General features: G+C 40.9%; 1 protein-coding gene across 1 annotated transcript in view; it reads right to left on the bottom strand.

Annotated features, from left to right (window-relative positions):
- Nucleotides 1-26228, bottom strand: part of ALK (ALK receptor tyrosine kinase) — a 1238429-nt gene that overhangs the window by 859109 nt on the left and 353092 nt on the right. The window contains exon 3 of the mRNA XM_007938814.2: nucleotides 533-697. Within this exon, the coding sequence (XP_007937005.1) occupies nucleotides 533-697 (165 nt within the window). The remainder of the gene's footprint in view (nucleotides 1-532; nucleotides 698-26228) is intronic.

Raw genomic sequence — 26228 nt, 5'->3', positions numbered from 1 at the left:
TTGAACCACCAGCCTTCTGGTTAGGAGTCAAATGCCTTAGGTACTATGCCACCAGAGCTCCCAAATAAAGATATAAATTAAATTTGAATTCTTTAGTATAATTTGAATAATTTCTAGTATGTCCCAAATATTGTATGGGACATACTATACTAGAAAATTATTTGTTGATCATCTGAAATTCTAATATAACTTGGTAGCTTGTATTTTATATGGCAAGCCTATTCCAAATGGACAAAGAGACCAGCACAGTTTCCTACATCTTACCTTAGGAAAGTTGTATGGAAGAGGGCTATGCGATCAAATTTCCATTACTTGGATAAAAAAAAAAAAAAAAAGAATATACTGATCTTGACATTAGATTTGCACCTTCCCTTTCTTTTTTATGGCCAATGAAGACATGGAGAGGCACAGATACTAAAGCAGGTTTTCCAAGGAAACAAGCACAGTCAGGGTGGGGTAGTCTCATAATTTCAAACAGAAATAGGCCTAGTCCTTGCCCTCTAGGACACTTTCCAGTAGCCTGTACACTTACCTCTGGGCATTTCCTTGGAGCGCTCTGCTTCGGGGCCATCCAGCAGGTCCATCTGGGAGGCCTCCTCGGAGGGGACGTGGCGCCAGGACCAGCTGTGGTTCCCATGGTCATGCAGTGGAGGGGAATACTCCAGCTCACAGGGAAAGTCAAAGCTGCACTCCAGACCTGCAACAACAGCCAGGGTCAGTGGATCAAACTGGTTCGCAAAGTTGGCCTTCCTGCCTTCCCCTCTTCCCCTCACGCCACTTCAAAAGGTTAGCCTTCATCTCATCCACAGCCATCACCTTATACATGAGTAGCAAGTTGTCAATTCCACAGGTGGCTGGGCTCCATATTGGTGGAGTAAAACATGTTCTTTTTATAACTCAGATGATGAGAAGTGTCCCTAAAAAGGCTGGTGAAAACAGAGCTAGCAGAGTGGACAATGAGAAGCTTTGCATCCTGTGAGGTTACATGGTAACACTGGAGAGGGTCTGCAGTTAAGTGAATAGACCCTGGGCTTTGCAAGCAGGCAGGCCTGATTCTAAGTCTGACTTTACAATTTATCAGCTGGGTGACTCCAAGCAACATAATGAACTTCTCTGAGGTACATTGGAGTTAATGAGGAGCTCTGGTGATACAGTGGTTAAGTGCTGAACTGCTAACCAAAAAGTCAGTAGTCTGAACCCACCAGCCATTTCACAGAAGAAAGACCTGGTAGTCTGCTTCTGTACAGATTACAGCCTTGGGAACCCTATGGAGCAGTTCTACCCTGTTCTATAGAATCACTATGTGTCTGAATTGACTTGACAGCAGTGGGTTTTTATTTGTTTACTTACAGTGGGATTGATAATATCTATCTCTCAAGTTTACTGGAAGAATTAGTGAGACAGTGTATAATCTACATATGTAAACCTGGTCCACAATAAATGCTCAGAAAATCCTAGCTAGACCCTGCCTCATTTAATTTAGAAGAGAAAGGCCAAAAGAAACTAGAGTTTTCTCAGTCTTGCTTTGCTAGCCCTATAATCGATACTTGGAATATCCCTCCAGAGAAGAGGGCCAAGGCCATGTCCTCTAATCAGGATTTACTCTGCCTTGGGTAGGGTTAGAAGGAAGGAATGGCAAAGACCACTGAATGAGGAGAGAGAGAGAAGGTAAACAGAAGTAGGCCCTGGGACATTGTATTATCTTTTCTTGAGATTTTCTGGGAAGGTCATCCTTATGCCCAAATCATTCCAAGCTTGCTCCACTTTTAGGATGTATAAGTCACTCACCTTTTCCTTTCCCTTCCTTACTCATGGGATTAAACTCTAACATTTACAGAAAACTCCAACACCTCCACAACAAAAAGACAAATAATCCAATTTAAAAATGGACAGACGACATGAATAGACATTTCACAAAAGAAGTCATTCAGGTGGCCAATAAGCACATGAAGAAATGCTCACAATCTTTATCCATTGTTGTTGTTATCTGCCGTTGAGTCGGAATAGACTCATAGTGAGTCCTTGGGTTTCCGAGGTAGTAGATTGCCCCATCTTCCTTCCGAGGAGTGGCTGGTGGGTTTGAACCGCCAGCCTTCTGGTTAGCAGTCAAGTGCCTTAGGCACTATGCTACCAGAGCTCCTCATTAGCTATTAGAAAGATGCAAATCAAAACAACAATGAGATATCATCTCATCCCAGCAATGATAGCAAAGTTTTTTAAAAAAAGAGAAAACAACAAATGCTGTTGAGGGTGTGGAGAGACTGGAACCCTCAGCCACTGCTGGAGGGACTGTACAATGGTACGACTACTGTGGGAAATGGTATGATGCTTCCTTAAAAAGTTGAAAATAAAAATGCCATATGATCCATGTCCCAAAAATCAGTCACTGAAAACTATGGAGCACAGGTCTACTGTGACACATATGGGGTTGCCATGAGTTGGAATAGATGTAACAGTGGTGGGTTTGTGTGTGTGTGTGTGTGTGTGTGTGTGTCTGAGTGCTAAAATGCAGACTATTCAGCCACCTCTACTTCTTCTTGACCCAGCTGAGGTGGGAAGTTGAGGTAAGAAGTGGGACTATCTATGTGATATAGAGAACATAACATTGAACTGGAACCATGAGGAATCTGGTTGGGACTCAAATTTGGCCTGTCAGTCTCATGTATACATCTTGGTTTCCTAACCTGCAAAACTAGGGGTTTAGACTAAATGACTCTAGAAGTCAGCAACATAGTAATACCTAGGTTCCAGCTCCAGCTCTACTACTGATTTGCTAGTGCCCTGGAATAAGCCACTTAATGTCTCTAATATAATTTAAAATGACACCTAAACCAGATGTTTTCTAAACCTCCTTCTTGATTTGACTTTTTAAGATTCCAAAGTCCTTGCTCTTAGAAGGTAAGATAAATCAATCTGTGTGGAACTGTTAATAGGTACTAACTCTCAATTAACATTTGTGCATTTTAACAGCTGCTTCTGGAGCTACCTTGACCTCCAAGACAAGTCCAGTATAGGAAATTTCAGAATGCAGCAGAGAAGTGGGACCCATTTTAGCGCTGGTAGCAGGTCACTCACTGTGTTGTCCTTTAATCACACCCATAGGCAGCCAACCCTGCCCTGGAGTGGGAGTAAAATAATTCCCCATGATATTACCCAAACTAAGTTTAAGTGGGGAAGAAAAAAATCCTTCAATTACACTTCTATTAAGTATCATTCTGCTTCTCTGCTGGTAGAGATTTATGGTCCCAGCTGCTCTCCAGGAGCTGCCATCCTCTGGTTCTGAGGTTAATACCACTCGCCCTTTCTCAATTCAAACAATTCACCTTTATAATGGCAAGCTGAAATGGGTAGATCTAGCCTTGTTTGAGTTGACATGCCATTCCCTGCCTACATATTTTATCAACCTTGAAGACTTTCTACCTGCCTTTGGGGGCTGAGCTGCTGCTATAAATTGGTGACCGTGAATTGGCAACTGTTTTCATTTTCAAGACTTGCTTGCCTGCGCCTGGAATAGTAGAATACAAGGAGAAAATTGGTCTGACATTTTGTTCCTTGTAAGGAAGGGCATAAGCATTAAACACAGCTCCTTTGGAGTGTTAAAAAGGCCCAAATTATAGAATGATCATGCTAGAAGGTGAGAGAGAAAGCTACTGGCTGTCCGCACATTCACTTTGACAATTATTGGTGCGTTTCTCCAATTGCAACTTCAGCAACCATGCTGTATCCTGATTTTTCTCCAATTAAATATGTAGCACAAAAGGTTAAGCACTCTACTACTAGCTGAAAGGCTGGAGTTTCAAACACTCAGTTGTGCCTCAGAACACAAGCCTAGCAATCTATTCCAATCTATTTCACATCCTTGAAAACCCTATTGATCAGTTAAAGTCTCCACACATGGGGTCTCCATGAGTTGGAATTTACTTGACAGCAGCTAAAAACAATGGCATTTCTATGTAGAGAGAAAGGTGTGGCGTACCAGCTCAGATAAAAACCAAATCAAACCAAACCCAATGCTGTCAAGTTGATTCTAACTCACAGCAAACCCCATTGGCTTTCCAAGGCAGTAAAGCTTTACAGAAGCAGATTTCCCAGTTTTGCTTCCATGGAGTGGCTGGTGAGTTTGAACCACCAACCTTCTGGTTAGCAGTCAGATACCTTAGGCACTGTGACACTAGAGCTCCACCAGCTCAGAAAGTGACTGACAAATGTGTCTGTGTGCATATTAGACAGACGACAAAATATACAATCCCAACAATGAACACCATTGATGCTGGGATCTTTGAACTCCAGAAAATCTGACAATTGGCTATGTTTTAAGCCAGACCCTGCCTAGGGAAACAAGCTATGCAAATACTCCATTATCAAATGAGCTCATTTAGAAATTCTTGCTCAGAGGCAGCCTCCCTTCAGTTGTCAATGCTGTACTCTCGGACTTTAAGTAGGAATGGAGTTAACATTAGTGCTCATTTTGGATGAAATTGAATTGAGCTCTTCTACAGTCTGATTTAATTTCTTATAAAACATCGGGACACAGATTTCTCTTTCCTGAGCTAGCCGCAGTGCCTTCCAGGCAATAATACTTGGAACTCATCTTCTCTTAAGTTAAATTTCATTTCCTTGGCCCTTTCCTGAGGTGGTAGACCTATAGACCTCATTCACCTTTCTCTGACTCAATCCCTGTGAGTTAGGTACTCCAAAACCAAAACCCAAACCAAACTCACTGCCAAGGAGTCATTTCCGACTCATAGCGACCCCTCCTTGGGTTTCCCAGGCTGTATCTCTATGGAAGTAGATTACCTAGTCTTCCTTCTGAGGAGTGGCTAGTGGGTTTGAACCACCAGCCTTCTGGTTAGCAGTCAAATGCCTTAGGCACTATGCCACCAGAGCCTGCCCCTGAGTTAGGGACTGTAGAATTTATTTTACAGACTGGACTCAGAGGGATCGAGTACTTCAGTGAAGTGTTCAGCCTTAAATAGTTCAATGGTGGAGGCAAGTCTAAACTCAAGGGGAGGGCTTGTTGTTATGTGCTGTCGAGTTGGATCTGACTCATAGTGACCCCTCCTTCGGTTTCTGAGGCAGTATCACTCTGGAAGTAGATTGCCCAACCTTTCCTCTGAGAAGTGGCTGGTGAGTTTGAGCTACCAGCCTGTAGTTAGCAGTCAAGTGCTTTAGGCACTATGCTATCAGAACTCTTAGGGGGAGGGCTAGGAAACTAATATTTACTGAGCCCCACTGACTGCTAGGAACTGTGCTAGGCATCAGCTCTCACTTCACTGTATGCAATCTTCAGAACATCATTGAGAGTGAATGATACTATTTTCTCTCCACAGATGAGGAAACTGAGGCTCAAAGAATTTACAGTACTTGCCCAAAGACCAAAGAACTACCCTAGGCAGAATGAGAATATGACTCAGGACTGGATAATGCTAAAGATTCAAGCATTTTTTCATTATTTCTTCACTTTGTCAGACTTTCGATCCAGGGCCAATAGATTAAATTGAATAATATGAGAAAACTATTGAGTGTTATACTTTTGTTATTATTTGATCTAAAGTCTGCAAAGTTTCCATATTCGCAAAGGCCTCTTCACCATTCTAAGGGGGCACACCTCTATTTCTTCAGTGTCAGGCCCTTTTTTCGAAGTTGCTGTGACCTTCAGAAAGATCTGAAGATGTCTGCCTTACTGCATGGACTCATTCTGGCCCAGGAGAATCTGGCCATTGAAATACAGCCATTAGGGAATGACACATTTTCCAGAACCAGCTGATCACTGCTATAAGCCTTCATGTCACTTCCATCAAGGAAAAAAGACAAAGTCATGGAATATTCTGGACATGGTTTACCTGCTGAGAGGAATGTCAAGTACAGTGAAGGGAAAGGTATTTGGAAGAGCTGTGAAGATAGAGGCCAGGCTGAGTGAGTCCTGTGCATAGAACCTGGGAGACCTCAGGGGGTCCATTCCCTCGCTATGCATTTTTTTTTTTAACATTTGAAATATGAATGAAATTGAGCATGTACCCTCTATGGTGCCCCTCATATCTGAAGGTCAGTGATTCTACGCAGCTTATCAGTCTGTCACTTTCCTTTGGCTGCTTCCACCCAGGAGCTGCTTCTCTAAGCAAAGACTTGCTGCCATTCCTAGAGGAAGATTCACCATGCAAAGAAGTTGAACATGCATCACACTCAATGGGAAACTCAATTTACCTCAAGATTCTGAAACAGGAAGAAAAACTCAGGGAGGTTTTACAGATGACTGTTCCAGGATGGGAGTCTCTGAGTGGTGCAAATGGTTAACATATTCAGCAAAAAGTTTAGAGGTTCAAGGTCACCCAGAGGTGCCTCAGACAAAAGTCCTGGTGATCTAACTCTGAAACATAAGCCATTAAAAACTCCACAAAGCACAATTCTATTGTGTCACAGATGAAGTCACCATGAGTCAGAATCAACTCAATGGCAACTGATTTTTGGTTGCAAGTTGAGTGAGTGTGGTGTGTGTGTGTTTATGTGTGTATGTATTGGTGCATTTTTATCAGTTTATACTTATATTATGAAACCTCCCAGGGCATGAGTCACATTTCAAAAACTGAATTAATTAACAGTCAGCTTCAAAACATTGTTCTAGTATAAAATACACTCAGAATAATGTTATGATAACTGATTAGCAAAAGTTTGTGGTGACCTTGCTGAAAGAGATGCCCAATTTCTCTTACCAAACCCCTTGGCTGTAAAAGAGTTGGCAATGACCACTCGCCTTGACCTTCAGTGTCTGAAGTGGAAATCTAGCCTTTAGAACCAAAGCAGCCTTGCCTGAGTCCTGTGCCTGGGAAGCCAACATCAGCTGCTTGGGTAGAGTTAGGCATCTCCCCAATGTGAGCTGTAAGCCAAATCTGGTCATTCCAGGATGTTGTTGTTGTTAGGTGCTGTTGAGTTGGCTCCAACTCATAGCAACTGTATGTAGAGTAGAACAAAACACTGCCTGGTCCTGCACCAGCCTCACAATCCTTGCTATACCTGAGCCCATTGTTGCAGCCACTGTGCCAATCCATCTCATTGAGGGGCTTCCTCTTTTTCATTGACCCTCCACTTTACCAAGCATGATAGTCTTCTCCAGGGAATGGTTCTTTATGACTGAAATAGGTGATACAAAGTCTGGCCATTCTCACTTCCAAGGAGCATTCCAGCTGCACTTCTTCCAGGACAGATTTGTTAGTTCTTTTGGCAGTCCATGGTACTTTCAGTATTCTTCAATAACACCACAACTCAAAAGCATCAACTCTTCTTTGGTCTTCCTTATTTATTGTCCAGCTCTCACATGCATATGAGAAAATTGAAAACACCATGGCTTGGGTTAGGCACACCTTAGTCTTCAAAGAGGTATCTTTGCTCTTCAGCATTTTAAAGAGGTCTTTTGCAGAAGATTTGCCCAGTGCAATACATCATCTGATGTCTTGACTGCTACTTCCATTGATGTTGATTGTGAAACCAAGTAATATGAAATCTTTGACAACTGCAATCTTTTCTCCATTTATCGAGAAGCTGCTTATTGGTTCAGTTGTAAGGATTTTCATTTTATGTTGAGATGTAATCCATACCACAGACCATAGTCTTTAATCTTCATCAGTAAATGCTTCAAGTCATCCTCACTTTCAGCAAGCAAAGTTCTGTCATCTGCATATTTCAGGTTGTTAACGAGTCTTCCTCCAATCCTGATGCCATGTTCTTCTTCATATTGTCCAGCTTCTCAGATTATTTGCTCAGCATACAGATTGAATAAGTATGATGAAAGGATATAATCCTGACACACTCCCTTCCTGATTTTAAACCATGCAGCATCCCCTTGTTCTGTTTGAATAACAGCCTCCTGGTCTATGTACAGGTTCCTCATGAGCACAATTAAGTGATGGAGCATTCCCATTCTTCTCAGTGTTATCCATAATCTGATATGATCCACACAGTCAAATGCTTTTGCATATTCAATAAAACACAAGTAAACATCTTTCTGGTATTCTTTGCTTTTAGCTAAGATCTATCTGACATCAGCAATGATATTCCTCATTCCACGTCCTCTTCTGAATCCAACTTGCATTTCTGGAAGTTCTCTATCAAGATACTGCTGTGACTGTTTTTGAATTATCTTCAGCAAGATTTTACTTGTGTGTAATATTAATGATATTGTTTGATAATTTCTACATCCTGTGGGATGACTCTTTTTTGGGAATGAGTACAAATATGGATCTCTTCCAGTCAATTGACCAAGTGGCTGTCTTCCAAATTTCTTGGCATAGCCAAGTGAGTGCCTCAAGTGTGGCATCTGTTTGTTGAAACATCTCAATGGGTATTCTGTCAATTCCTGGGCCCTTATTCTTTACCTGTTCCTTCAGTGCGGCTTCAACTTCTTTCATCAGTACCATTAGTTCTTGATCATATGCCACCGCCTTAAATGAATGAACATCAACCTCTTTTTTTTTTTTTGGTACAGTGACTCTGTGGGGTCCTTCCATATCCTTTGGATATTTCCTGCATCAGTCAATATTTTGCTCATAGAATCTTTCAATATTGCAACTTGACGCTTGAATTTTTCTTCAGTTCTTTCAGCTTGAGAAATTCCAAGTGTGTTCTTCCCTTTTGGTTTTCTAACTCCAGGTCTTAGCACATTTTGTTATAATAATAGACTTTGTCTTCTCGAGCTGCTCTTTCAAATCTTCTGTTCAGCTCTTTAATCTTGTCATTTCTTCCATTTGTTTTAGCCACTCTCTGTTCAAGGGCAAGTTTCAGAGTTCCTTCTGACACCCATTTTGGTCTTTTCTTCCTTTCCTGTCTTTTTAATGACCTTTTGCATTCTTCATTGATGATGTTCTTGATGTTTTTCCACAATTCCTCTGGTTTTCAGTCATTGGTGTTCAATGCATCAAACCTTTTCTTTAGATGGTCTCTAAATTCAGGAGGGATATAATCAAGGTCATATTTTGGCTCTTGTGGACTTGTTTTAATTGTCTTCAGCTTCAAGTTGAATTGCATATAAGCAGTTGATGGTCTGTTCCACAGTCAGTTTCTGGCCTTGTTTTGGCTGAAGATATTGAGCTTCTCCATTGCTTCTTTCCACATATGTAGTCAATCTGATTCCTGTGTACTCCATCTGGTGAAGTCCATGTGTATAGCCATGGTTTATAATGTTGATAAAAGGTATTTTCAATGAATAAGTCACTGGTCTTGCAAAATCTTACAATAATCTCCAGTGTTATTTCTATCACCAAGGCCACATTTTCCAACTACCTGTGATTCTTCTTTGTTTCCAACTTTTGCATTCCAGTCACCAATGATAATCAACACATCTTGGTTGCATGTTTGGTCAATTTGAAACTGCAGAAGTTTGTAAAAATTTTCAGTTTCCTCATCTTTGGCTCTGGTGGTTGGTGTGCAAATTTGAATAATAGTAGTATTAACCGGTCTTCCTTGTAGGCATATAGATATTATCCTATCACTGACAGCATTGTATTTCAGGATAGATCTTGAAACATTCCTTGTGATGATGAATGCCACACCATTCCTCTTTAATTTGTCATTCCCAGCATAGTAGATCATATGGTTGTCTGATTCAAAATGGCCAAAACTGGTCCATATCATCTCAGTAATGCTTAGGATATCAATCTTTATGTGTCCCATTTCATTTTTTAAAACATCCAATTTTCCTAGATTCATGCTTTATACATTCCATGTTCCAATTATTAATGCAGCTGTTTCTTCTCATTTTGAGTCATGCCACATCAGCAAATGGAGGTCCCAAAAGCTTTGCTCCGTCCACATCATTAAGGTTGGCTCTACACCAAGGAGGCAGCTCTTCTCCAGTCATATTTTGAGTACCTTCCAATCTGAGAGGCTCATCTTCCACCACTATATTGGACAGTGTTTCAGGGCTATTCATAAAGTTTTCTGGTACTGTATCAGACAGTGTTCTGCTGCAATTCATAAGGTTTTCACTGGCCAGTTCTTTGAGAAGTGAATGGCCCCTTCCTTCTTCAAAGTCTATCTTAGTCTGGCAGCTCTGTTGAAACCTGTCCACCATGGATGACCCTGCTGGTGTTTGAAATACCAGTGGATAGCCTCTAGCCTTGCAGCAACACACAAGCCATCACGGTATGACAAACTGACAAATGAGTGATAGTAGTTCAAGGTGTGCGCAAATTTCAGGTACTATCCATAATAATATTAAGTAATGGAGAGGCTTGCTGTACTTTGCATACTCGAGTCTCCTCTTTGATAGGCTCCAACAGCCTTCTTTTGTACCCAAATGAACCCCAGCCTCCAAAAGAATCCTTTGGCTCAAAATCTTTTGTGCTTTCTAGGTCTTGTCCCTGTTATTCCAAAAGCATCCCATTGGACTAAGTCACTTTGAGTCACTTTCAAATTGGGTCCAGCAGCCTCCTTTAGTTTTAAAGATACCCTTCCAAAGTTAGGACCACACAGTACAGCAAGGACCTACAAGAGTAGTTGCCCCATGGCAGGTCCACATGAGCACACTAGATGATGTCTCTTAGTCTCAGTCTAGCAGGAGACTTGGAGGCATATATTGCAGAGGGAAAAGATGAGTCATACAAAAAAGAAAGAGAACACCATGTTTATTAATCCCATATTACTTCACACTTCTTTATTTTTCTCTTATTTGTCTGTTTCAGCAGACAAGATGGGGGTCTCATTTATATTCTTGTCTCTGGCAGCACTGGATGTTGTGTTTATATATGAGCCCTGAGCCCCATGGTGAGGTCCTTTGGGAAAATCTATGGATGTATATTAATACTTGATAGTATTTACTGAGATCTTACCATGGACCAGGCACTGTCAGGCACCATACATATCTTACTTAATCCCAAGGAAGTTAGCAGTATTCTTATCCCCATTTAACAGATGAAGACATCAAAGCTTAGAGAAGTGAAGACATATCAGAGGTTACACAGAAAGGAAGTGACTTGAGTGGTCTTTCAATGGCTTACTTTCTCCCTTTGACTCCTGAGGCCTTGGTTTAAGCATTTCATAAATAGGAAATTGGGAAATGAAAAGTCAGCAGAAATAGCCTCTCCCCTTAAGAGCTACTGTGGCTGAGAGGCACAAAGATGGCAGTGAGATGAGAAAGGAGCCAGGGACAGAAAGGCCAAGCAGAGGCAGTGCAGGCACAGGAGGAACTTAGCTGTCTTTGATGGGTCCTGATAGCACCTTTGTAAGTTGAACCTAGAATGCACTGAATGAGGGTTGAGTCACAGAAACATTTCGAAGACCCAAATCCTTCACACACTCACTCACTCACTGCTGTCAAGTTGGATCCGACTGACAGCGACCCCTTCTTAGGTTTCTGAGGTGGGATTACTACAGAAGTAAATTCCCTCATCTTCCTTCCAAGGAGTGGCTGGCTTATGCCCACTATATTATGTGGTTCAAGAAGCAATTGTAAAGATGCAACAAGCCTTGGGGCTCAAAGTTCACATCTAGGTTTCCGACGTCTTCCAGGAAATCTGCTGCATTTCCACATAGGGAAGGGGTACTAGTTGAAGTAACTCAGGATGGGATGGGCAAGGATTCTATGGATCAGTTGTTCAGGAGAGGCCACAAGAGAGTGGGATAGATGCTTATCCAATGGGGCACCTGGCCATGGGTGCTGTGTCAGAAAACAGAATTAAAATGCTTGCCACCAGTTTAAAATAAAGTCTGAAAATGTGATTGTGATTTCATCTTGGAATTGTTTTCCTGCTATAAATGCTTTCCTGTGCCTAATTATCTAGATCTGATATTAAATGCTTGGACTTAAGTGGATTGACTCATCCTTACTGTCTTCACTTGTTCAGTGGTGGTGTTTCCGGTCCCATCCAGTTCTACAATTTTTTCTTATATGCCTGCATTCATATATTGTATTCACTAAGTGATCTTAACATCTTCATGATTATTTCTCAGAGATAGGGCACAAGATCTGAAATTTGACTCCAAATCTGCCACTTGTCAGCTGAGTGACTTAGGGAACTCTCAGTCGTAATAAGAGAAACTTCACAGACTGATGGGAGGACTCAAGGGAGACCGCGTACACTGGAAAGGAGAGATTGTCAATACACCTTAGCTGAATTGGAATTTGAATAGCTACACCCTTTTTGAACACAGGTTCCTGTTTATCATGAAAAATAATCTCTGTGTGTGGTATACCAACTATTAGCCTAAAGAAGATGCTAGCATATGATAATTTCCTTAGTGATTTGTTATATCATGGTATCGTTTGTGCGTGTGATTTTAGGTGACAATCATAGTCATATGCTGTTAACAGCTTGAAGTGACATTTGAGATCAATCATTTCTAATTGGACAGGTAAAAAAAACAGACAAGAGAAAAGATTTGCTCAGGGTCATGCCTCTAGCCAGAGAGTCTTTGGCACACAGTGTGTATGGTGTTTCTCCTCGCTGCAGAGGCCTTTCCAAATGCCACCCTCTCCGAGATGAATGTCAGAGTCACTGAACCACCAGCCCTCATTTCCTCAGCTCGACTTACTGGCATAGCTATGCTGAGAGACTGGATTGCTTCACTGATGCAATATACAAATGTCAGTGTATTCCTGACAAGCCTGATTTGTGTATTCAATAAAGAACCATATGAAGACCAGAATCATTGTGCAGATGTGGTAATTCTTTTACAGATGGCCTTTGAGACATTCATGTTTGAAACTGCAGCTCATTAAAAGGAGCTCCAGAAACTGGCATTCTCAAAGCACTGGCAGTCCTTAGGGATTGTACCCAGCTGAAAGGAACTCTCTCAACGACCACCCATTTTCCGATGGTAGGCGGTGTCTCCTCTTCTCTAGAGATTAGTCAGAACTTCCTAAAGTTATAACCAGAGTCATGAGGGATTCTGGAGACCATCTGAGATGAAGAAACTGAGAACCAGAGATGTGTTGGGGCTTGCCAAAGGATGTGGGTTTTAGAGTTAGTATAAAAATCAGGTTCCTAATCCTGTGATTTATTATTATTACTGTTAGTATCATTATTATTTAAAGAAGTGGGTAATAAACAATACTTTAAACTATTAGGAAAATTCTTGAAACTCCTCAAACTATTTTTCTGGAACAAGCTGGCAAAAACATCCATGGCTAGGTTTCAAATACCTTCCAGTGATTTAGTGACTCAACTATTCTCAATAAGCTTTTTCTGGCTTCTCTCATGCTATATGCACTCTTCTGCCAATAAAATATTGTTTTATGGTTGCTAGAAGCTTCCTGCTGGGAGATACAGGTCTGTTTACAAGGCCAGAAGCTTCAGTGAGAATGGAGTGAGGGAAAGCATTGGACTAGGAGGGAAGGGGAAAGATTACTAGAGAATTCTTGGAAACCTTCCCAGTTCTAGACCAATTATCCATGTGCTTCTGGGTAATTCATTTAACCAGTAGAGTCTTTGTTTCCTAGTATAAAACAGGATATTATAATACAAATGATGATGCTAACAACAATAGTGCTAATAATACTATTGTTAATTATAATATTTTCTGGGATGATCAATAAAGTAATGAATGTAGAAGTGCTTTCTTAACTGTGAGATACTAAATAACTGATGTTCTTACTTCTTTGGCCCTGTGATGCTGGACACATCACTTTCTCTCCCTGTACCAGATTTACCATGAGGAACCTGGGATGAAGTGAACTTGTTTGACCCTGGAGTCCAAGAGAGATATTGATTGCCCAGTTTTATATCAAAACCTCAGGGTGTCATCAGGATATCTGGGGAGGCCGGGTGGGGGGCAGGGTGCCCAATTGAGATCTTGACTCTGCTACTTACCAGTGGTATATCTTAGGGTAAATTACTTAATCTTCCTATGCCTCATTTTTTTTTTTTTTTTTTTTTTCATCTGTGAAATGGAAATTAAAGCAGAGAGTACCTCAGGGAATTGTTGTGAGGATTAAATTTAATAGTGTATGTCAAGAACCTAGTATGCTGATTGTTACGTATTAAATTCTCCATTATTAAATGATGGTGGTCATCACTGTTATTCTTTAAGTGCCTCCAGGGGTCAGTGATGGCAGAAGGGAGATAAAGAGTTACCAGCACTAAAGGCGAAAAGTTTTGAGTATGTCAAACCTTGTTGCAGCTGAGGGATGGAAGAAAAAAGGATGAATGAGAAATGTATGCTCCTTACTCAATCTTTGCTTTTTGACATGTGAACCAAACTTCTCTAGTGAAGTTACACTACACTTTGATTAAAAACATATGGGTTCTAGCCTGTCTCTGTGGTGTGACTTCAAGCAAGTCATTTAACCTCTCTAGGCCTCAGTTTCTTCATCTTAAAAACAAAAGGAAGTGGTAAAATAAAATTATTCTCATGTCTCTTCTATCTCTACCATTCTCAGACTAATTGCCCCTTTTAGGCAGATGATCAAAAATATGCCCCCTAACTTGGCTCTAGCCAAATGGTCAGCAGGAACCCAATGTCCACACTTCCAGCCCAGGCTTAGATGATTAGGAATTTCTACTCCCCCTTTCTGGATTATTTCCTAAAGGAGCCCTTAGCTCACCAGTCACCTTTGATATTAATCCACCAGCTGCCACCAACATCTGGTCACTCACTTCATAAGACTAAGTACCAAACTTGGCCCTTCCTGCCCCTGCCCACAGCCACTATTCATTTGTCATGGGACCCAGGACTGAAATCATTCACTTCCTCCCCATTGGCCTGCTCCCTAGAATGCATCTGGGACCAAATCACCCAATTCAAGACATCTGTTTAGCTCACTTATAATCAAGCTGCAGTGAAGAAGGGCAAGTCTCCTCTAATCAATCAATTATATAAATACAGCCTGGGAAGACAGCCTTGGAAGTGGTGTGTATGCATGCATGCATGCACAATGGTAGGAGACAGGCGCAGAAAGCTTCATTCTCATTTCTCTTTATACTTGGCCATAAAAATATTACAGATGGAAGAAATCAGATACAGCTCACCATCCTAGGAGAAAAAATTGAAAATAATTAAAATTATAGACATTCTAAAGTCAACTAGCCCAGTCTCTTCATTTTGCATATAGGTAAACTGATGTCTAGGAGGGTGAAGTGATTTGATCAAGGTGGCATGGGTTAGCATCTGGAGAAGTGAGAGAGCTGGAAGCAGAACCTAGATTTGACTCTTCATACAATTCTCTGTAAGATGATGCTACAGAATGTGGAAATTATTGAATAATACCATTACTAAACTTTTCACAAGTAAAGGTTAGCTGAAGGTAATTCAAAAACATTTGCAGCAGTACATCAACAAGGAACTGCCTAAAATTCAAACTGAATTCAAAGAAGATATGGAACAAGGGATGTCATCATTAATGTCAGATGGATCTTGGCTGAAAGTAGAGAATACTGGGAAGATGTTTACCTGTGTTTTATTGATTATGCAAAGCCATTCAACTGTGTGGGTCATAACAAATTATGGATAACATTGCAAAGAATGGGAATTCCAGAACACTTAATTGTGCTCATGTGGAACCTGTACATAGATCAAGAGACAATCGTTCAAATAGAACAAGGAGATACTGTGTGGTTTAAAATCAGGAAATGTGTGTGTCAGGGTTGTATCCATTCACTATACTTATTCAATCTGTATGTTGAGCAAATAATCCCACAAGCTGTACTATATGAAGAATGTGGCATCATGATTGGAGGAAGACTCACTAACAACCTGTGATACACACATCCTTGCTAAATGAAAGTAAACAGGACTTGAAGCACTTAATGATGAAGATGAAAGATTACAGCCTTCAGTATGGATTATACCTCAACATAAAGAAAGAAAGCAAAAATCCTCACAACTGGACCAATAAGCAACATCATGATAAATGGAGAAAAAAGTGAAGTTGTCAAAGATTTCATTTGACTTGGATCCACAATCAATGTCCATGGAGGCAAAAGTCAAGAAATCAAATGACATATTGCATTGGGCAAATCTGCTACAAAAGACTTCTTTAAAGTATTAAAAAGCAAATATGTCACTTTGGGAGCTAAGGTGTGCCTGACCCAAGCTGTGGCATTTTCAATTGCCTCATATGCATGTGAATGCTGGGCAATGGATATCAATTCTTTAGTCTTTGGTATTCATTGCCCAGCATTCACATGCATATGAGGCAATTGAAAATACCACAGCTTGGGTTAGGCACACCAGCCACTCATCAGAAGGAAGGTTGGGCAATCTACTTCAGCACTTGACTGCTAACCAGAAGGCTGGCGGTTCAAACCCACCAGCCACTCCTCGGAAGGAAGGTTGGGCAATCCTACTTCCGTAGTGATACTGCCTCGGAAACCCAAGGAGGGGTCGCTATGAGTCGGGTCCGACTTGATGACACATAACAACAACAACAACAAAGAAGAATTGATGCATTTGAATTATGATGTTGGAAGATAGTATTAAATATACAATGCACTGCCAGAAGAATGAACAAATCTATATTTTGGAAGGAGTACAACCAGAATGGTCCTTAGAATGTAGCAAGGATGGCAAGACTTCGTCTCATGTACTTTGGCCATGTTATCAGGAGGGGCCAATGCCCGAAGAAGCACATCATGCTTGGTAAAGCAGAGGGTCAGTGAAAAAGGGGAAAACCCTCAAAAAGTTAGATCGACACAGTAGCAGCAAAATGGGCTCAAATATAGCAATGGTTATGAGGATGGAGTAGAACTGAGCAGTGTTTCAGTCTGTTGTATGTAGGGTTGCTATGAGTAGGAAGACTTCTATGCTAGGACTTTCCATTCATGCAGGAAGTATGCATTTGTTGGAGAAGTCTTGTTCAACTTGAAGGAAATCTCTAGTAGAATGAACAGGCTCCAGATAGCATGATGAGAACCCTAGCAGTTTGTACCACTGCTTAGCATGACATCTATTTCCAAGGGATCACTCCTCAGTGTTGGAGGTCAGCTCTGAGCAATGTGATGTCCATGACAATTGGAAAGAGGCTTATGGTCATGACCTAAGAATATGGAGAACCTGGCTTCCCACTTCTACTTTTGCCTCTGATAGTAAGGATCTGCTGGGTGTTAGAAGTGAATGGAGGATCTTGAAGATCAAAAGGATTTTGACAGCTGGTAAAGTCTTAGCAAAGAAGTTAGATTAGAATAGAGGAGGACATAAAGTTATTCCAGGCAGGCAGGGAACTAACAATGTTTAGTGGAGTGTGGCTGTATGAACTTTGAAGCTGGACTTCATGGGAGGAAATTCAACCTCAGGGGGTATTTTATGGTTAAAGGTGAAGTACTTTCAGATTCTAGAGAACAAAACTAGAAAGTTACAGGGTTGTAATGGAAATCTTCTAGCAAATGTAACCGAAACTCAGCCAGTTGTCTGCCCACTGGAACAGGTCTCATTCCTCTTCAGCAAGCATTCTTGAAGCACATGTGCTCTAGTAACATCATTGAAATCTGTCCTCATAGTTAGTCCTCATAACAATGGTGTCAATTAGGAATCATGATCATTTTCATTTTACAGATAACAAACAGAAATAACAAAAGTAGGCTATTTGCCTGAGGTAAAAGAAAAAGAAAAATCGTAAGTATCAGAGCTGGGAATTAATAACATGTCTCTGTTCCAAAGTTGAGTTCTTTTTTTTTTTTCCCCTACCACTCTGCCCTTGGCTTCATACAGAGGCTGGACCTTTTCTGCCCCTTAAGTTCTGTCTTTTAGTAAAGATAGAAACATTCCCACCAGCCCTCTCATTCCGAAGCGATGAGCAATATCACTTGCTCAGATGTTACAGAAAAAATTCAGTCAATGAGCAAGTGAACTAAAGACAAATGATTGCCAAGCCTAGTCCTATGGTATGAGGCCCCCAGAGTCTTATTTTTAAGAGAATCACCTTCCAAGTAACTGTGAGGTATCTAGACTGTGCCTGGTTTGTCCACACCAGTATGATATTGTCCCCACACTGAACCAATTCTTAGGCCAGCATGAATCTGTGGGGCTAACAGAGATGCAAGGTATTAGAGTGATGAGATGAGTAAAGCAATAGATGGGACTGACAAATAAAAAAATACTTTGTGAGCCCAAGTACCAAGGGAAATATGAACTGTTGTCTGTGACTCTGCTGTAGACCGGTTAGGGGTGGGCTCTGCTGAGCAGATTGCTGGTTTGAATGTCAGCTTTGCCACTAGTCCTGGGAAGATCCCTGGCTTTTGTAGCCCTAGGTTTCCTCATCGACAAGATGAGGCTATTTGACCAGAATGCTGTGGGTCCTGACAGCTCACCATTTCCATGAATTTTTCACAGATCATTATCCTAGTCATCTACCAAAACGGGTTGGTTTAAAGTCCTGTTAATCTGACATAAAATTTTGCATCTGAGGTTGCTCTTGACAAAATATTTCATTTTAAAAGAATTTCCTCTCATTTTTCTTAGTCTAGATCAGTCTTTTTCCTGCATATGTTTTGGACACATGTCTTTCTAGGCTGGTTAGAAATACTCTGTGCACAACATCTCAGATGTCCCAAAGCTGTCAAAACAAAACTTCTTCAGCTCATTCATGTCTGCTGAATATGCTTTTTTAAAATTGGGAAGAAAAAACAAAAAGCCTGCCCAAAGTAGTTAAAATCATAGCTTTGAATCTCAAACCAAACAACGTCCAATTCAGAAACTGTTCTCCCATTAGACACATTTCTTTCCTGAAACAAATTAATATGACTTAGGAATGAGAGGGCTGGTGGGAAGGTTTCTATCTTTACTAAAAGACAGAACTTCAGGGGCAGAAAAGTCCATGCTGGGAATTGAGGGACCTAAGATTATTCCTCACTTGCCTCCTGGACTATTCAGCAAACACTGCAACCTCATGTAGTATACATTTATCAAGAACCTGATTACAAAATGCTGTGTTAAGTACTGAGGATGCCAAAAAAGAAAAGACATTAATTTCCTGACCTCTAAGGGATTACAATCTAGGAGAATGATGATGTGGGACCACAAATAACTAAGACATGAGGGAAAGTGTGACATCAGAGGTGCAAAGTGCTGTGTAAAGATATTATGTAGCCTTCCTCAGTGAGAAAATGGGGATAAAGTAAGCTCCACAACCTCCTAGACTCTTCTAATTTGGGGGCTAATGTGGTCACCAGCTGCTGGGTGTGAATGCTCACTATTCACTATCCAAAAAAGAAACTCTATTAAATCTAACAGCATACTATGCCTTTGCTAAAACTTAAAAGCTTTATGTCCCAAGAAACCTTTCCTATTAGGTATTTATGCTTAATCATCACAGAGAGAGGTTCTCCACAGAACTGATAGGAATGGTGAAGGAACCACATACAATCATACAAGCATGTAAGAGAAACCTCTAAATGGAAGTTTAGGCCCATGTTAGATCAGGAACAAAGGTATACTAGGTTAGAATCTGAGGAAGATCAAGATTACAGGCTTCAGTATGGATTACACTCAACATAAGAAAACAAAAATCCTCAAAACTGTACCAATAAGAAACAGAGTTTATGGAGAAAATATTGACGTTATTAAGGATTTTATTTCACTTGGATCCACAGTCAATACCCATGGAAGTAGAAGTCAAGACATCAAACAACATATTGCATTGGGCAAATCTGCTACAGAAGACCACTTTGCAAAAAGCAAAGATGTCCCTTTGAGGACTAACGTGTGCCTGACCAAGCCACAGTATTTTCAATCACCTCATATACATATGAGGGCTGGACAATGAATTAGGAAGACCAAAGAAGAACTGATGCCTTTGGATTATGGCATTGGTGAAGAATATTGACTATACCATGGACTGCAGAAGAATGAACAAATTGATCTTGGAAAAAGTACACAGATTGCTCCTTCAAAGGAAGGGAGGCTAGATATTGTCTCACATAGTTTGGACATGGTATCAGGAGGGGCCAGGCCGTGGAGAAGGACATCATGCTTGGTAAAAGAGAGGATCAGTGAAAAAGAGAAAGACCCTTGACCAGATGGATCGACACTGGCTAAAACAGCAGGCTTAAACAATTGTGAGGAAGGAGCAGGGCCAGATAGTGTTTCATTCATTGTACATGGGGTCACTATGAGTTGGAACCAACTTGATGGTACCTAACAACTATAAGGTTAGGATCTCTATGACAGACATGGACAAAAATCTTGACAAAGTGCTGACATTCATTAAAAAGTTAATGTATGATAGATGGATGGATAGAAAGGAAGAGGGAGAAGGAGAGAGATAGAAAAATAAAACTTTTAACATTGTCTCTGCCTTCCAGATGGGTAACTTAGACTCATGCTTGATTGCTTTATCAGGTAACCTAGTTTACACTTGGACCCGCAAAGGAAATAAAATAAAAGCTAGTAAAGTCATTTGGTTGAAAAGAAATAGTAGGGAAGCCTTATGTTTTGTGAGGTTGGATGTAATTCAATGAGATTCTTGGGGAATCTAGATGCTCAGGAAATAATAATTCTCTGTACAAAAGAGATCCTCCTCAAAGTTCAAGACGGGGATGATTCCATCTTAGTGTGGCTGAACCCATCAAAAAATCCCAAGGGAAAGAGGTATCAGAGTAGCCTAGAGTACTCAAGAAAAGCTCTGTGGTATAGGCAGTGACTCAGCTGGACATTGCAAGATGGAACAAGTAGGCTTTGGGGAGACAGGTTTGAGGGAAGGTAAAACCAACCAAGGTATGACAAACTGCAATACGAAAGTACAAAGCATAGAAGAAGTGGAAAGAGAACAGAAAATATAAAAGGTATCTACCAGGCTGATAAAAGGCCTTCTTACAGATCTGGTCCTACTTTGATGATCCTTCATTTAAAATTTCTTTATTCCCTTCACTTCTGTGGCTATAGCACCTTGTGGTTCTCCAACTTCTCTTTTAATTCCATCTTGGATTCTCTTCCATCCTCCTCTTCCTCTACTTACCTCTTAAATGCAACATCCTGGATCTCCTCTAGGTCTTCATCCTCCAATCACCAGCTTCAGTCACAATTTGAATGTTAATGAAAGTCTTGTTGATCTATTTTTGAAAGATTTCATCCGTTGAAAACTCTATGGAGCACAGGTCTACTCTGACACACATGAAGTCACCATGAGTTGGAATCAACTCAATGCAACTGGTTTGGTTTTTAATTTTTTTGGAATGGCTTTCTGCATCTTAAGGAGCTCTGGTGGTGTAGTGGTTAAAGCATTTCGCTGCTAACCACATGGTCAGTGGTCCAATCCATAACCCCATTATGGTGCCATAAAGATTTACATAAATATTTCTGGCTCCATAAAGATTTACAGCTTTGAAAATCCTATGTGGCAGTTGTATTCTTTTTTTATAGGGTTGCTATGAGTCAGAATCAACTCAATGGCAGTGAGTTTGGTTTTTGGTTTTCTTTATCTTGTTTTTTAAATGTATTTCATCAACTGGAACATTTTAAATACATCCTTCCTCAAAACACCTAAGCTAAGCTGCTTTGTATTTAATGTCCATGGACTGAGTTCATCTATCCCAGTGGTCCCTTGAGGTGTTAGATGCTCTCTTCTCCTCTATTTTGTGGGACTGTTGAGATAGGTATCCCTTTTGGGACACAGCCTTTTCAGTGAAAGCATCCAGAGATCCTATGGATACTATGCTGTAGATAAAAATAGAGAGATATGGACCAAGAAAGAACTTGACTCCTCAGCTCAGTAGAACAGAGCTGGGAACAGAACACAAAAAGGACCTGGCCTGTCAGGGTTTACAGCAGTTGGTAAGAAAGCTTTCAACTCTGACAATGGACCAAAAGGAGCTGGGAACTGCTTTTCACTGATGCCAGGCTCCTGAGGGCTGGAATGGTTGATCAGGGACAGCCATGTTAAATGTATAATTTCAGAAATGTGATCAAACTGACTTCCTGCCAGAGCTAGGAAGCAAATCCCCCTAGGGGCTGGAAGGCTTTCTGTTTTCCATTTTTGATTCTGTGGTAGGTTTATTATTATTATTTTTTTTTAAAATGAGAGACATATTTAGTTTACCTCAGTATTCAATCAAATAAATTGATACATTTACAGGACTGGTGGTAGTGGTAGTGGCAGGGAAAGTAATTAAAAAGTTTAATTTTTCTTTCTCTCCAAAAGCACTAGCCCCTAAATTGGATGAGTCCCCATGGACTTGAAAGCTGACAAAGTTTTAATAAAACTTTTATTTATAGCCCAACAATAGCTTTATTGTGTTCTGATGTTGGGATTTAGGGAGGGATATTTTCTTTTCCAGGAGTCAGCATTTATTTACCACCACACGTCTGCCAGTTTGTTATACTGTGGTGGCTAGCATGTTACTATGATGCTGGAAGCTGTGTGGCCAGTGTTTCAAATACCAGCAGGGTCACCCATGGTGGACAGGTTTCAGCAGAGCCTCTAGACTAAGACAGACTAGGAAGAAAGGCCTAGTGATCTAGTTCTGAAAAATAGCTAGTGAAAACCCGATGGATCACAACAGAATACTGTCTGATACAGTGCTGGAAGATGAGCTGTCTAGGATGGAAGGCATTCAAAACACACCTTGGCTGAGACAGTGGACTCAATGATACCAAAGATTGTGAAAATGGGCACAGGACCAGGCAATGTTTTGTTCTGTTGTACGTGGGGTCATCATGAATTGGAGTTGACACTAGGGCAGCTAAAAACAGCAATAGGGTTCAGGACTTTGGAGAGCTGGAAAGATAAGAACTATAATGTAGTGTGGGAGGAAGCGATGGACAAAAGGACAAGACTACACATGTGCCTGGGGGGCCCTCACCCATGTTTAGAAAGAGGTATATTACTTGGGGTACCGGGTATACACTCAATCTGGGGACACGAATCTTGGTCCTACTGCTGTCCTAGGTCTTGTATATGAGACTAGTTATTTAGTCCAAAGACCAGGTCATCCAGACCAGGTCACCCTCCCTATGGATGGGAAGTTCAACTTGGAAGTAACCTGATGATGAGGTAGAAAGAGCATTCAGCTTAAAATATGTGGGTTCCATCCTTTCAAACTGCTTGTCAACTCCATAACTTGGGAACACATTACTAAACTTCTTTGGCTCTGAATTTACATTCCTATAAACAATGAGATATAAAATAACCTCCACTGACCATAATTATGTAACAGAGCCTAAATGAAACATAGGAGTGTGAAAGAGTGTTGCAAAATATCACAATTTATTTATTTATTTATTTATTTATAAATAAATGAAAATTCTCTCTCTCCATCATCCAGGACAGAACCTTTGGTCATTCTGTTTCAAATGTTGATCCTATTTCACTCATGCCCAGAGTGGGCAAATATGAATTACAGTTGGGAAGGATACAGTTTGTCCCTATGGTTCTAGAACTTAAGGTGATCAAAACTCCCTTTCAAAGCCATCAGTGGCCTCAATCTCTCAGCACCTGATGCTGCTGGGTGGATTTTTATCTGGGTAGGTAGCTAGAGCTTAATCCTTTAGCCAAGTCTATAAATAAGTCTAAAGGCGTCAGAGCTGATGATAAAAGGAAAAAAAATCTTTCTTTAGATGTCCTCCTTCCTTCAAAGTCTTGGGGGAGGAATGTGCTGCTCTCTGCTTGACAATGATGAAATTAGCGGCCCTGTCATTAAAGACAAGAGACAAGAAAGAGCTGGAATCTGATACCAAATGCCACTGAAAAGAATATATTTTACACAACATAAAAGGTCCTAACGTAAATTAGAAGAAATATGGGGAGCCTTCAAAAAGGTAGGTCAAACTTTTTCCTCAAGCAGATAATTACAGGCTGGGGGTGAGTAAATCTTATTAGCCTCCCTTTACCTCGTCTCTTCTCATAAAACACTTGTAAGAAGAAAAGCATACTCAACTCACGACTGGACAGCTGGGCTGAGAGAGCAGCTTGCTGCTCTTCATCAAGATACCTGGGATCTGGCTGAAGATGCCTACTCTCTTGTCCCTCTTGCCCTCCCCCCCTCTATAAGGCAGGTTAAGGTAGGCAGCCATGCTTGGAGCTCTAGGCCTGAAGGGCCACACTGACTTGCTGAGGCTTGGTTCCTTCTCACTGTCTGAAAAACTATCCCTTCAGGCAGCAATTTTCCAGTCAAATTTCTCTCTCTAAGTTTGAGGCCTTAAAATTAATGAAGTTGTTAACATTTCTTAAAATGTCTTTCACAGCAGTTGAAAGGTATGGATTTATCACCCATGAGCCTGATGGCTTCTTTGGTTCATAGAAACACATGGGCTGAGCCCTCACAAACTTCCTTAAGGGGACAGGAGTCTTGGCCTTAATCCTACCTTATCTGCAATAAGTCTTGGGGAGGGACCTTAACCTCTATACTTCTGTAGTCAGCCCTCAGAGGCACTCTTGGTGGTGTCACCATGGGTTAGCTATGTCAGCATTACATCTCTGACTTATGAGTTCTGAAATGTCTCTGGGTGGTACAAGCAGTTTACAGTCAACTAACTATTGGTGGCATAGTGCCTAAGGTATTTGACTGCTAACCAGAAGGCTGGCAGTTCAAACCTACCAGCCATTCCTCGGAAGGAAGATTGGGCAATCTACTTCCATAGAGATACTGTCTCGGAAAACCAAGGAGGGGTCACTATGAGTCAGGATCAACTCGATGGCAGTGAGTTTGGTTTGGTTTGGTGTAATAGCCTAAAGGTTGGTGGTGAACCTACCCAGTAGTGCCATGGAAGAAAGGGATGGCAGTTTGCTTCATTAAAGCTTGTAGCAGGAAAACCCTGTGGAGCACAGTTCTACTCTGTAACACATAGGGTTGCCATGAGTTAGAATAGCTTTTATGGCAATGTATTTGGATGTTTGGTTGTATGTGCTCTGAGAAGGTGGTATAGGATTAGGGAGGACATCTTATTCATCTTGGTAGCACTTCCAGTATCTGGCCCATGACCAGATATACAGGGGTGAAATGAGAGGTCTTTTTGAGTATCAGCCAAATTAAATATGGTAGGAAGATGAGAAGACTCTGAAATTACCACACTAAGTCAGGAAATACCAATCAAGATATTCCCTTGTGATTCAACCGTATTAATGATACACCTTCATCCAACATTTGGGCAGCATCTGGCCAATGTTTTGGTCTTTTTCTCTGCTAAGAAGGGAATTAATAAGGATTCTATGTCACAAGGAGATCATGGAATCATCTAAGTCTACTCCTTTGACCCAGAGGGAACTGTCCACCTTCATTGACAGATAAACTCCCAGAAACAGAAAGTGGGTTCATCAAGGTGAAGCAATGAGTAGTAGCTTAATAAACTCCAATGGTTTTCTTCTTCTAACCTGCAACCTCTTTCAGGATGCACTCAGGGAGCAAATGAGTTGCTATCTGTGGAATGCAGGAGGTAGACCTACATTTTTTTGGACATCCTGCACTTTATTAAAGTTGCCATACTGTGGAGACACTGAATGCCTTTGAGAGCCACACAAGCATGTTATCTAAAGACAAGCTGTATCACAAATCTAGTTACAATGCAATAACAATACTAAGGACCAGATTTCAATTATTTATAGACACTTACACTTACCCTTATGATAAGATGATAGTCCGTATCTGGCTTAAATAAAATGAAGAAGTAATTCTTATCTGGAATCTCCTGAGGACTACTGATCCTCCTCTCCCACTGGGGATGCTTAGGAGAAGCAGGAAACATCCCAGCACACACTATAATCCCAAATTGCCCTAGGATTTTTGATGCATTTTTTTTTTTTTAAGTTTGAAATAAAAAATACAGTTAATATGAACCAAAACTAACTACTTTATTAGAGATAAGGGACAGCAGGCTTTGGACCAGGAGTTTTTCTATAGTGTATGGAAGGTCTCTGTTAGGTACATTTTAAATAGCTCAGGCCTAAGGGCACAGACTGCGTAGCAGGAATAAGTAGCTATGCCAGAGGGGAATCTAGAAGTCAGTGCTGGGCCTGGTTCACAAATAATCAAATGTGGCCTGATGAGTAGGTTCCACCTCTGCAGCCTTCTGCATTCATTCTTCACTCCACAAGTCTTTAAGACATGTTGGTTTGTGATGGGACAAAATGGTGAGCAAACACAGCACAGTCCCTGCCCTCACAGCGTTCAAGAGAAAGAAAATGTTTTCCTGGAAATATATCAGCTCCCTTCCAAGCCCACTCTTTCCTCTGTAGAGGCCCAGCTCCTACAAGCTATTAGGATGAACACAGAGAAGGAAATTCTACATCATGTACAAGGAGTCCTGGTGGTGCAGTGGTTAAACTCAGCTGCTAATCAAAAGGTTGGAGTTTTGAACCCACCAGCAGCTCTGTG

Source organism: Orycteropus afer, unplaced genomic scaffold, assembly GCF_000298275.1.
Source record: "Orycteropus afer afer isolate SDZICR_OR568_19922 unplaced genomic scaffold, OryAfe1.0 scaffold00054, whole genome shotgun sequence".
In the NCBI taxonomy this organism is placed as follows: domain Eukaryota; kingdom Metazoa; phylum Chordata; class Mammalia; order Tubulidentata; family Orycteropodidae; genus Orycteropus; species Orycteropus afer.
This window is presented reverse-complemented; position numbering and strand designations above follow the sequence as displayed.